Source organism: Pithys albifrons, chromosome 6 (genome assembly GCF_047495875.1).
Source record: "Pithys albifrons albifrons isolate INPA30051 chromosome 6, PitAlb_v1, whole genome shotgun sequence".
Taxonomy (NCBI): domain Eukaryota; kingdom Metazoa; phylum Chordata; class Aves; order Passeriformes; family Thamnophilidae; genus Pithys; species Pithys albifrons.
The window spans coordinates 60,805,689-60,818,395 of record NC_092463.1 but is presented as its reverse complement, the minus strand read 5'-3'; the positions used below and the strand labels follow the sequence as shown (position 1 = coordinate 60,818,395).

The 12,707-nt window shown below is 44.9% G+C and overlaps 1 protein-coding gene across 4 annotated transcripts in view; it reads right to left on the bottom strand.

Moving 5' to 3' along the window:
- ANO5 (anoctamin 5) overlaps positions 1-12,394 on the bottom strand; it is a 54,765-nt gene extending 42,371 nt beyond the window's left edge. For 2 of the 4 annotated variants that reach the window (XM_071559106.1, XM_071559108.1), the window contains exons 1-2: positions 12,290-12,394; positions 2,000-2,044 (exon numbers count right to left, since the gene is read on the bottom strand). In XM_071559106.1, the coding sequence (XP_071415207.1) occupies positions 2,000-2,044; positions 12,290-12,350 (106 nt within the window). In that variant the 5' untranslated portion in view covers positions 12,351-12,394. The remainder of the gene's footprint in view (positions 1-1,999; positions 2,045-12,289) is intronic. The other 2 variants (XM_071559107.1, XM_071559109.1) reach the window with 1 other exon arrangement.
- Positions 12,395-12,707: the final 313 nt, after the last annotated feature.

Below are 12,707 nucleotides of genomic sequence, written 5' to 3'. Positions count from 1 at the left end.
AGACTGGTTTTGTGCCTCAGAACTTACTCCATCAGCTGTTTCCCCTGGGTAACAACTCTGAGCCACAAGCCATAGACTCCTGCTCCCAGAAGGTTTTGTAAACATCCATCTCTCTGGGGCTTAGACAACACATCAGTATCCTAAATCAGGCCTCTAAACAATTCCCACCACCAATGGAAAAGGATAAGCAGTTTGGAAAACAGCTCATCAAAATCTAAAGCAGGCATCTAATAATGGTGTCTCTTTCTTTCAAAAAAGAGTATTCACCTTACTCCTTCCTCCATCAGGGAAGTATTGCTGAGTACAGCTTAGCCTGGACAGACTAACCAGCTGCTCCATCTCACACTGGGCCACCGTCCAGACAACTACACTTAGATTATTCCTACTCCTGAAACAAATCTACCTTTTTTTTTTTGTAACCTGCAAATATTTGATGTCAAAATTGTATCCAGGTAGCATATAAACTAGTTATTTGAAATCAAATACTAAGCTATTTAAGTAGAGCTTGAGTGCATTTTGTTTCTTACATTTTTTTTTCTTTTTCTAAGTTCACTTACATAAAATGGCCTCTGAATTTTATAAGCCTACATACAATATAATGAGAAACTGGGCAATGGAACATAATGGTATGCAAAATACAGTAAGTAAGCTTCTGAATGCCAAGACATTTAAAGCTGCTGCATGCTATTCTGCTAAAACAAACGAGACCTGCAAAATCTGTATTAACAGCTACAATCTGAATACTTGAGTTTTACTTATGCACTTGTAGAAAGATGTCTCCATACGCCAAAATGAGTATGGAGACAAGTGTTAAATCATCTCTAAAAAGTTAGTGTGAAAGTAAATAATGGGGGATCAGTCTTCCTATCCAAATACATCCCACCTGCTACAGGGACTGTGGTGTAAGACAGAGCACCAGACATGGAAAAGGTTTGCAGCACAGAACTGAATTCAGTTCACCTCCCAACATCACACAAACATCTAACACCCTGGAGAAATAAACAGTACATAATGGGAGAATATTGTAGTAACACAGAGTCTTGAGCACAACAACTGTAAAAGTAGTCACTGTAACTTACAGAAGAAACTTTGTGCAAGAATATCCTTAAGGAGAGGCTCTGCCTTTCTACAGGGATGGCTGTGAGCTTATGCAAACTCAGCAGCTGCCCAGGATGAAAGGAGGGGAGCACAGCCCTTGGTGGCACAGCCCTGGGACACAAGTGGCACAGCCCTGGGTGGCACAGCCCTGGGACACAAGTGGCACAGCCCTGGGACACCGGCGGCTGCTGCAGATGGAGCCCAAAGCACGAGCCCAGGGCCCTGGGGCAGAAAGCCCAAACATTCCGTCCCCCAGCCCTCCAGCTCCAGCCCATAAACAGCCTGGCACTTGTCCCTGCAGCAGAACATGCAGCTTGCCTGTGCTGCCAAGGAAACTTGTTCTATGGCCTACTGCAGCATTTGCATTTATTTTCTGGATTTTATCCTTTCTGTCACTGTGAAAGTCCAACATCAGGAAGAAATATAATTCAGAGACCCACATTTTAAATGCTTTCCCAATACCACAGTTGATTACTTATGCAATTTGCAGAAGGAAATCCTCTCTGGTCCACATGAATAAACCTGAATAACCACAGAGCAGCACATAGGGTGAAAACACAAAGCATATTAACTGAAAAGTACAACATAGTTACGATGTTCATTCCTTGAAAAACACATAAGGAGACTCCTGACCCAGAGCAGCACAAGCAATGCACAAGTGATGTAGGAAGGTGTGAAGGAGCCCCAGCCCAGAACCACAAGCACCAGAACAGAAATGCCCAATTTAGATCTTCACCAGGAGAGCCACCAATTGACTTGCAAATCACATTGCAACAGGCCTGGCCCATATGTGGTATCAAGGACTCGCATAAACTGAAGGCTGATTTCCAAGGGGCTCCCAGCAGAAAGGACAGAGGGCACAGAGAGAGGGGAGGAAGTGTAATGTGGGTTAGTACGGTACCTTCTGACTGCGATGGCTTGAACTTGGTGAGAATTGCAGTGTCATCTTTAAAAGGAAAAAACAGTTCAGTAAGAACCAGAAGTAAAATTCACTTTTAATGTGAACCCATTTCATGATTCTCCCCTATCCTTTAAATACAGCCACTATATCCAACAAAAGAGCGAGCCCTGGATGCCAGAGACTGTGACTTGGAAAGCACAGAGCAGGCTCCTCTCGGAACACCAATTTCACCTTTTTGTCCAGGCACCTTATGCAGCAACACAAACAAGGATGGAACTCTCCTGCATCAGCAGCAGGTAGGACACAATAGTTTCTGCCTTTAAAATTCTTTACAAAATTACAATTTCTTATCTAAAGATGGGAGTAAAACAATAGCATTCTGCTAAAAATATCATATTTAAAGGTATGTTCTTGTTCCTCATTTCTACATAAGCAGATCTACAAATGTCTGCACACCAAGAACAACAAACATAGTTACTACACTAAGAGACCCTTCATTACACAATTTTTTGTACAAATTGCAGTCACTTCTTGAGGTTTTTTTTCGTTCGAAATTAACTCCAGAACAACTCTGTGACTATCAAACCTCACTAAAATTGTTTAAGACATTTATCATTTTAGTATTTGTTCAAATCACTGGCCTTCATGGGCATGTCCATATCCCAGCTGAAAGGAATGCCTCTTTCCCCACGTAACCACTGCCTTCAGTGCAGCTCTTCACAGGGCTATTTGCAGCTCCCTCAACACGTGTGGCTTGGGAGTCTGCACATTGCTGGAACTGAGCAAGCTGCACATGGCCTGTAATTCTGCACCATCAACATCTGCTGTCCCAAAGTACACCCAACCGCAGGGCAAACCCACTGAGAAGCTCCTGCTGTGCCTCCCCTAAGAATTACAGACCATTGCCACTCCAATTACAGACCTGAATGATCAGAACAGTAACTCAAAACAGACACCAGCATTCAGGACAGAGCACTGGAGAATATCATCAAGACTGATTTCACCTCTTAAAATATAAGGAGTTTACCCACAAAAAGAAGGTACTTCTATTCCTGCAATCTTACAGTTTCTGTAACAAGCATGAAAAATGGCTTCATGTGTAATGAAATGATTAGTCATTCTACAGTAGTTTAAATTTGTTCACAGTGCCAGGATCACTTTGTTCTTCTACATGGCAAAAGGGATGATTGAGGAAAAGATAAAAGTGCATGTGTTCAGTGCTGTTGCATAAAAGTAACGATGCCATTGTAAATCAAGGCCTACCCTTGCCCCCTGTTTTCTGAGAGCTGCAGCAAGATGGGTGACACCAAAAAGGGACTGCACATTCTGCAGGAGAAAGGCAGCCTGTCACAGGCCACATCCTGGGCACAACAGTGGTGCCTTGGCAAGTAGAAGGTCCAGGAAACAGACCTGACCATGGGACTTCTCACTCAACTTTCAGTGCACTTTAAAGGCATGGGTTTGGCTTTCAGCAGTCTCCTGAGTGGAGCAGAAACAGGGCAGGTCCTGGTCTCCAAATCAGTAAGGGGAAGTCTGCCCTGCTAAGGGAAGAAGAGGTTTTAGCAATAGAGGTGTGGCTGGACTGTGCCATGAAAAGCCATGAAAAAGCCCTTGGTTTCTTAAATGAGCAGGACAGTTACAGTCACAGATGCTGCACCCCTCCAGCTGTACCTAATTTCCTTGGAGGATGGCAATCCTTGTTACTGCAGCATTCTCAGCAGGTCAGGGTCTGCAGGGAGGTGGCAGAGAAAACAGCCTGGCTGATGATGCTGCCCTGGAGGCACAGCTGGTGTGGAGCTGCTGCAGCCTGGCACAGCTCAGAGCCACTCTGTGTCACTAACACAGCACCAGGAGGCTCCCAAGCTTTCCTTTCCTCCAAGTCTATCACGCTGGTTTATCTGCACCAAGCAGAGCTTTTGACAGATGTGTTTCTACCAGGAAACTCATTAACACATTAGGTGCTTCTAAAACCAAATGGTAGCTGAACAGACACTTTTGAGGGACCAAAATTTTCACTTTGCTACTAGCACTAGAAAATCATCTACATTTGCACTCCTAAGACCTCTGATAGAGCTACTCCAAAGTCAGAGACAGGATTCCCAGGCAGGTGTTGGTGAACTGCACTATTTAGCAGCAGTAAGACAGTATTACTCCTATCCTGATGTTACTTTCAGTTCTGTTTCCAAAATACTGCTTTCATGTATTTCCACAGTTTTATTGAGTTACAATAACAGCATTCTTTTCAGCCAACCAAATCAAGCAGGTAAAAAAGAGCTTTCAGAGCTTTAACACTTCTGCACATCTTGGGACACCTGTGGCATTTTACTTTATATGCACACACATGCCTAGAGTAAAATTTTGACAGTCCAGGTAAAATGAAAAACAAACTAACAAACCAATGAAAACCCTAACAAACCCCATGCTACAGTTGTCACGAGGTAGCTACTTTACAATGAAGAAAATTCCCAATACTGATCCTTATAAAGCAATGAAAAAAAACTTTATTTCTAGAGATCTTGAAGTCACCATCTTAGTAAACCCCTGCCATTATTCAATCATCTGGCCTGGCTGACAGAAAAGAGAAAACAATTTCAAACATGACTACTTATCACTAAATCAATGTGCTATTCATAGTACTGTGGTCTTTGGTCCCAAACAATCACCATGGGGTTACTGCTGTAGTGGGATCTATTCTCTCTGATTTCCACCTTTGATAAGGGTCTGGTGCAGCATTACATCACTAATTAAAAATACTGAACAAAGACTTCTCCAGATACAGGTCACTCCCTCCAAGTAAGGGCCATAATCACTTATTGCAAGTGCTTCCATATCTAAGAAAAACAGCATTAAAATGACTTATTAACTAACCTTATGTGCATACTTATCATGTCCTCCCACAGCTGGATGGCTGAGCTGCCAGCTAGAGCCCCACCCTGCTGGCTCCTGAGCAACTGAAATAAGGTTTGACTTCACGTAGCATTGCCTGAACAGTTCTAACTGCACTGAGGAGCCAAAGGTTAGGGTCAAAATCATGTCTGAAGTGGTGACTTGTGCACATGCAGAGATGCTCCCAAAAATGTAAAACTATTTCTTAACAATGAAAACATTCTCAGTGAATCTAAGAAAATTTACTGGAAACATTTTAAAAGAATTTTATTAGTCCTTTAAAAAAGAAAAGATTGTGTTCTAGTACAGGTGGCTTCATGAACATATTAATTTTCTGCATATGCTTTATTATTAAACAAGCACTTTCCAGAGAACAGGTATGTATCAAGGCATCAAAAGAAAAATAACTCTTTTATACAGGCATAAATATTTGGAAACCTATTCCTATCACTAAGAAAATCCCATGTGGCATTTGAAAAAGACACAAAGTCCTAGTCCTAATCTCTAGTATAGTAGCTGGGTATTTTAAATCAGAACCCTACATTTACGCTTGGCCTCCTCCCTTTTGAAGAACCACAAAACCACCTCCCCTTTTGATTAAAGGCACAGGAAAAACAGTAAAGGGAAAAAACCCCAACAAAAAAAGTTGTGTAAAGCTGTTTTTAGCAAAAAGCCACAAGCATAGTGTTGTAACAGCACTTGAATGGCACTTTTTGCAGCTCAGGCAACAACCATCACCATATTTTATGTACCTGCACTGACAAGCCTTGCAGCACGCTGGGAGCACTTCAGGTGCCACTCTGACCTTTCAGGTATCATCACTCTGCAGAATGACACATGTAAACTGATTAACAGCTTCAAATGCAGTTAAAAACCAAGGAAGCCCAGACTAGGGATAGCTGGAAAAAACGCAGGTATTTTAAACTATGTAGCATTTATACAACATGCAAATAAGGGGGACTAGGATGGCAATCAAGGCTCAGCAGAGCAGGGTGGGGGAACACCTGCCTGAAGAAGGCCCAACAACTGAAGCACTGAGGCTGTGCTGTTTGCACTCCAGACTAATTGTACAGGCAGGGCCAGGTTTCATCAGACCCAGCTGCCTGCAGGAGCAGGCACACAGCTCTGGCCATGGCCTGGCACAGCCAGGAGTGCTCTGGGCACTGTGGGATTGCTTTCCACCAGCCCAGGGCAACTGGGAGCACTTCACAGAGTGCCAGGCACAGACCTGCCTTATCAGTGTGCCCAGACACACCTCAAATCTCACACCATCACTCCTTAATGCATTCCTCCATCTTCCACTGAACCCACTGAGGGAAACCCTTAAGCAACACAATCTCCTCTCTCTTTCAGCATTTGCAACATGTTTCCAGAAGTAGTGGAGGGCCCAATGCACTGTTCATCCTGTGCACACACATTACACTCCCACCCTTGTGGGAGAGATTTTCTATAGATACTCTTAACAGCAAAGGGATACATGAACAGGAAACTAATGATGCAAAGATAGGCAAAGACAGAGAGAGAGAGAGAGAGACAGAGAGAGAGATAAACACCTCGAATTTATTGTCCTCTGACAGTATTCCTCAGTTTCATGTTACCCAGACATTTAATTTCAGATGGTCAATTTAATCTGCAAATTTTTGTTCCTTCTGGACCTTATATTCCTTCAATACTCTTGGTTATGCTTCCAATGAAACGCATCACTGAGAATTTTGCTAGTGTGTTCACCAAGCATCTCATTTTCTCATATTAAACAACATAAAAATACACAAGTATAGCAGGACTGTATAACAAATGCAAGAATTTCAAGATTTAGTGTTTTAGTCCAAATGACTTTAGAGATGATGGAATAACTCTGGAATTCCTGTATATTCCCAGAGAGAAACAGTTCCTATCAATCAGGAAAATGAGCAGGGCAATGGACTGTGGCTCCCATCATTCAGTTTTTTATGTCAGCACCAGTCACTGAACAGAACTGAAGAAGGCAAAGGCACTCACTCCCCGTGGCCTCAAACCATGTCTGCTGGCCATTGCTTGTTAGCATGGGATATTTCTAGCACACACAAATTGTGCAAACACAGACCTTCTGATTTCCCACCCAACAGTTAGGAAAACTTCTTGGAATAACAAACCACAGGACCCTTTCTAATTTAGTGCTAGTGCAGAAAATGAAAGACCAACCATCTGCATCACAAGCCCTGACCACAGGGCTTGTTGGTGTTCTGCTGCCTTGCCAGAGGCCTCAAAGCAAGGCCTTTTATCCTGAGGGCCTTCTAAAGAAGACAAGACAATCCCCTGAGATTTCCTGTTATAAGACTGCACTTCACACAAAGATATGCTCACTTTCTAAAAATCATGTTTGGAACTCCACTACCTCACTGGGAACCAGTGGAGAATGGAGACAAGAACATCACAGCTTGAACAGCTGTAGGTTTCAACAAAAAACACTCATCTCTATAGAATAATCCAAGTACCCAAATCCCAGTCTAAAATCAACTCCCCCCACAACGTTTAATCTAACATGAAATGTAGCAATTGTTTCAGCAAATACACCACGTTACACAGTGTGTCATCACACACAATGTTTAACCTATAAATAATTCCTGACACCTTATTCAGCTTTGGTACATGGCAAATACCTCACAATCCTTCCACAACCATGTTATAATGGCAAGCACTGTCCCCAGCAGTGCAACACAAGGACCTTCCTTCCCCTTTGTGCACATGTGCACATGCAAGGCTATCACCAAATAAGATGAAATTACTGCAGGATAACAAAACACAACCTGGTGGTTACACTGCACATGAAAAGCTATCACCAAATACAATGAAATTACTGCAGGATAACAAAACCTGGTGATAACACTACACGTGAAAAGTTATCACCAAACATGATAAAATCACTGCTAGATAACAAAACACAACCAGGTCATTACACTGCTCTTTGGTTTGATCCCCACATCACAATAAAAAACTAGTGGAAAGATCATCACTTTATTACCTTGTCTCTTAACACTGACCACATTTTTTCATTACTTATACCACCTTCCTGATTACAGTTGTGTTAGAGGACTGTACGTCTCCTCCATGTGGATATTCAAATCATTAGTTTACAAATACTAAGTATAAAGACAGTGATACTTGGTTTTTCAGATTGCCTGTTTATTGTTTGGGGTTTTTTTTCACAAATTATCTGCCAACAGTTCTCAGCATAATTTTAAAAGCACCTTTTTAGCAGTGCCCTTATATCTTATCCTCGTGTTTGCCTGTGTCACAGTAATTACCAAGTCATTGTACACAGTGGTTAAAGGGCACTTCTTTTTTATGATAGTTACTTGATTTCTGTAGGGAACAACTCTGAAAGGCACAGCACACCAGTACCTTACTGCAGGCTGATGCAGAGGGAAACACTGACAGAACATCACTCTGCCTTACACCAGAAGAGATTTTGGTGGCTTTCTTGGTGTTTATTTGGCATCCACAGCCCAGCCCCTCTGCCCCCAGCTGGAATCAAACCATTCCTGCAGGAACTGCTGTGAGAGAGACAGAGCTGCAGAGCATTTTCTCTCATTTTCTGAGCAAACAGCTGAAGTTGTGGGCCCTGACTACATAGAGGATAAATCACCTGTGATGGCACGGCCATCGCTCAGTTCTGCACCTGAGGGATCTCAGAAGTTTGTCCAGCCTTAGTGAGTCTATGAATCCAGCTGTACTTCCAGCTTCCCAAAGTGTGGCCTAAACAACCCACATAATTGCTACTGGGCTTAGATGGCAAGTGGGAGAATTAATCCCTCCTTTGCTGCTCACCAGGCTGCACAGAGTGAGTTTAACCTCACAGGCAGGGTTCTCACTTCAAGTAAGTGTTGTCCAAGAGCAACATTCAGTTTATTTTCTTTTTAAATTGGCACAGTCTTTGGAGAAAAATCCATATTTAACAGTGGAAGGGGCTTGATGTTTTTGTTTTCTCATTAAAAGCACCTCAGCTACACCACCACAGGATCCAAGTTGTTGGGATCAGCTCCCAAAAGCAGGTTTTCCTACTGTAAACAGGAGTTTTCCGTTCCAAGGAGGTTTACCTTCCACTAACCAGCCTGTATTTACACTGTGCCCCCATGGTGACTCACAGCAGCCAGCAAAGAAATTCCACTCAGAAACTACACACTGGCTGGTCTAAGAGTATTTTCTCCCCTGCCTTTTATATTCTGAACTGTGTATGAATTTCTTGGAGCTTTTACTTCATTATGTAGGAATAATATTTTGACCAGCCTTCCTGTTAACCACCCCTTTGGTTCAGCCCTGTGGGAATACGATATCCCATTCAGCATTTCCACAAATAGAGCAGAAATTACTACATACATTGCACCAGTAATTAGAGACAGATGTAGCTTGGAACAGAGGCCTGCACTTTATGTTACTAATATGAATTCTAACAATTCTGATCAAATAAGTGCAGTATCATTCTATCAAATAACAGGAGCATTTGGCCCTGAATGTTGAGGCATTACAAGATGCCAACAACTGGCACAAGAGCTGTTTGCAAGTCATACCACTGGCTTTTCCCAATGTCTTTCCACCTCTCTCCAGGAGAACACCAGCAAGACAACAACCAGCCTAAGTGAGCATCTGAATTTAGATCGCTTAGAGCAGACTCCCAGAAGTTTTGGAAGAGGAGCCATGTGTATAAAGGCAGTGGATTTCAAATCATGGCATGGAGCCAACTGCAAGTTTCCAGAAGATCCAGTCTTGGGACACTTCCCACAACACGGATACTGCAGCATTAACGTGCTGGGGAAAAATACTAAAAGGTAACATAAATATTCCCAGCAACATACTGTGGGCTTCTTCCTCTCATATCTACATTCCAATTTTACAAGTCCAGTGTTCTTAGACTTTAATATTTGAGGTAAATGACACACATCTTCCAACAGAAAGCAAAATCAAACACACACAAAAGTGGAAGTCATTACCTCATACACATGTAATTCAGCAGGAAGCCAGAAAACTTCCTTCAATGTAGGAGCTGTGGCACAGGCTCTAAACACAGACTCTGGAAGTTAAACTTTCTGCTGCTGGTACACAGGTTTTCCTCCCCACAACCCATTCCCCAGCAATCAGGTTTAATGACAAGCAGCAGTAAACCAGAATTAAATGCATACATACTATCCAAATACAAACATGTCTTTAAGGAAAATAAGTAGCAGATGTTTTCTCTTCTGCCTTTGTTCCTACTGACTCATAGTAGGAACCTGTTTGTGCATATGAGACATCTATAGCCTTAGGAGGCTTTTCCTTAAAAGCACTAAGCAGATGTTTAGATCTACAATAAGTCCTGCTGGCAGTATATGTATACTGTTAACTTTTCTGACATATAATTTAAGGAAGATTTTAATTTTATTTTAACCTTGAGAGACTTTTGGGCAACACATTAATATAAACTTTAAAAAGACTACTCACTTCACCCCATATTCAATTTGTTTGTTTTAGAAAAGTAGTAAAAAAAATTAATTGAACTGATACAAGATTTTGTCTGGACAGGCATGTGCTACTGTATGATAAGCCTCCTCACCCATCCTTGTTCACTGAAGCCCCTCAAAGCTCCTTATATTCAATATTTATAACTATAAAAACCTCACATGGCACTCATGGGAAAACTGAACACTGTGGAATGAAGTTACAAACTCGACTTCATAGAAGCATTCCCTAAATGGGAGTATTTCGTGTGTTCTGTAAATATTTTTAGTCTGAAGCTACTTGAGAGGAAAACCCCTTGGTTAAGCAGTTTGATTCCAGCCCTTCTTGTTCCAGGCAGCGAGGCAGCAGTGACTCAGGCCTGCCCACACTCCCTCCCCTGGAGCAGCACTGCTGGCCAAGGGGCTGTGCCACCCTCTGCTGTGGTTCCTGAGAGGCCTGGCAGCTCCACAGCCCTTCCCAAGGAGGGCCAGCCCCCCTCTGACACTCACTGCCTCCCTTGCTGGCACTGCTGGGAGCTTCTCTCGGCTCATTTGCACAGGCAGTACCTGCCATAGTATCTCTGTGAAACAAGACTGTCAAATATGTTTGAAAATCGTGATTTGACACCACTGCTCAGGGTATTAATATATATTATGACATTATTTTTCTAAAAGAGACAGTGCAGTCAAGCGTTGAAGGAGAACATACAACCCAAGAAGCCAACGCAGGAACTTAGTGCTTCCTTCCTGCTTTAAGATCTTCACTTCTAGGACTGAGGGCAAAGCATTATTCCCAAAAAAAGAAATTTTTCTAGGCCGGCATTTTTGTTTTGGGGTATTTACAGTCTTACTCTGAAAATACCAACAAGTTCTCTTACATCTGTCTGTTGATTCACGTTGCCAGGTGAGGTGCTGATAAACACACACTTGCATCATGTTATTTTACAAAATCGTAATATGACCACATTTATTATAAGTAATGACATACCACGTTGGCATGAAGTGGAAACTGTAACCCAGCTACTGCAAAAAAAGCATGGCCCCAACACAAACCCCACAGCCACGGGGCTGTCACCCAAACCTGGGGGGCAACAGCACAGCTGGATGGGGCAGAGCTCTCATCCCAAGCTGGAGCAGCAGCACAGCTGGACGGGGCAGAGCTGTCACTCCAAGGCTGGGACAGCAGCACAGCTGGATGGGATTCTCACCCAGAGCTGGGGCAGCAGCACAGCTGGATGGGGCTTTCACCCAGAGCTGGGGCTGCAGCACAGCTGGATGGGGCTTTCACCCAAGGCTGGGGCAGCAGCACAGCTGGATGGGACTTTCACCCAAGGCTGGGGCAGCAGCACAGCTGGATGGGGCAGAGCTCTCACCCAAGGCTGGGGCAGCAGCACAGCTGGATGGGGCAGAGCTCTCACCCAAGGCTGGGGCAGCAGCACAGATGGATAGGCAGGGCTGGCCGGGCTGCCCTGAGCCTCCCTGCCATGGGCAGCAGAGCCCGAGCCCAGCCGGGGCTGCGGGGCAGCCTCGGGATCTGCTGCCAGGCACAGGGCCCTCCGCGTTTGAGGCGTGTTTCGGGACCAAAATCAAGCGCCTTCTCTTTGTTCCGGGCGCAGTGCTGATGCTCGGCCTTCGTTTCCGAGGCTGTTTCGGGGTTTGTACAGACCCAAGCACGGTCTGACCGGGGTCTCCCAGAAGGGGTTTCGCTGCGCTCGGTGGGATTAAAACCGGACTCAGGAGGAGTCAGAAATCCCTCGGGATCGGCCACACCCCACCGATGGCGGCCTGCAGGCCCTGGGGAGGCACCGGAGCCCCCCAAGCTCCCCGTACACACCCCACCCGTGGCGCTCCCGCGGGCCCCGCGCACCGCCGGGCAGGACCCGCGCCCAGCCCAGCCCAGCCCAGCCCAGCCCGGCCCGGCCCGGCCCGGAGCGCTCCCCTCCCCGCCGCTCACCGTCCGCCGACAGGGCCATTTCGATGAGGGTCTCATTGCCTCTCCTGCCCAGGCGGTTCATGGTGCCGCCGCCGCTCTCCCCTCTCCTGCCCGGCAGTGACTCAGAGCCGCCCCATCCATCCATGCGCACTGCCCGGGGGCGGAGCGGCCCCGCCGGCCGGGGGAGGCTCCGGGACAGCCCCCAGAGACACAAAACACTTAGCGCTTGAGTTCCAGGCTTCCAGATTTCGGGTGGGATTCCATCAGCCCCGGTTACCTTGCCAGTTTTCACCTGCTGGATGTGCTTAAGTGTCTCTCCCATAGTGGGGGCTACATCCGGTTCGGTTTTCCCCGGTTCCTGAGCCTTGGACCACATGGTTGGCACTGAACAGAGTCTGAAAATATCCAAGCCATCGGTTCAGGATGGAGGGTTTATCTG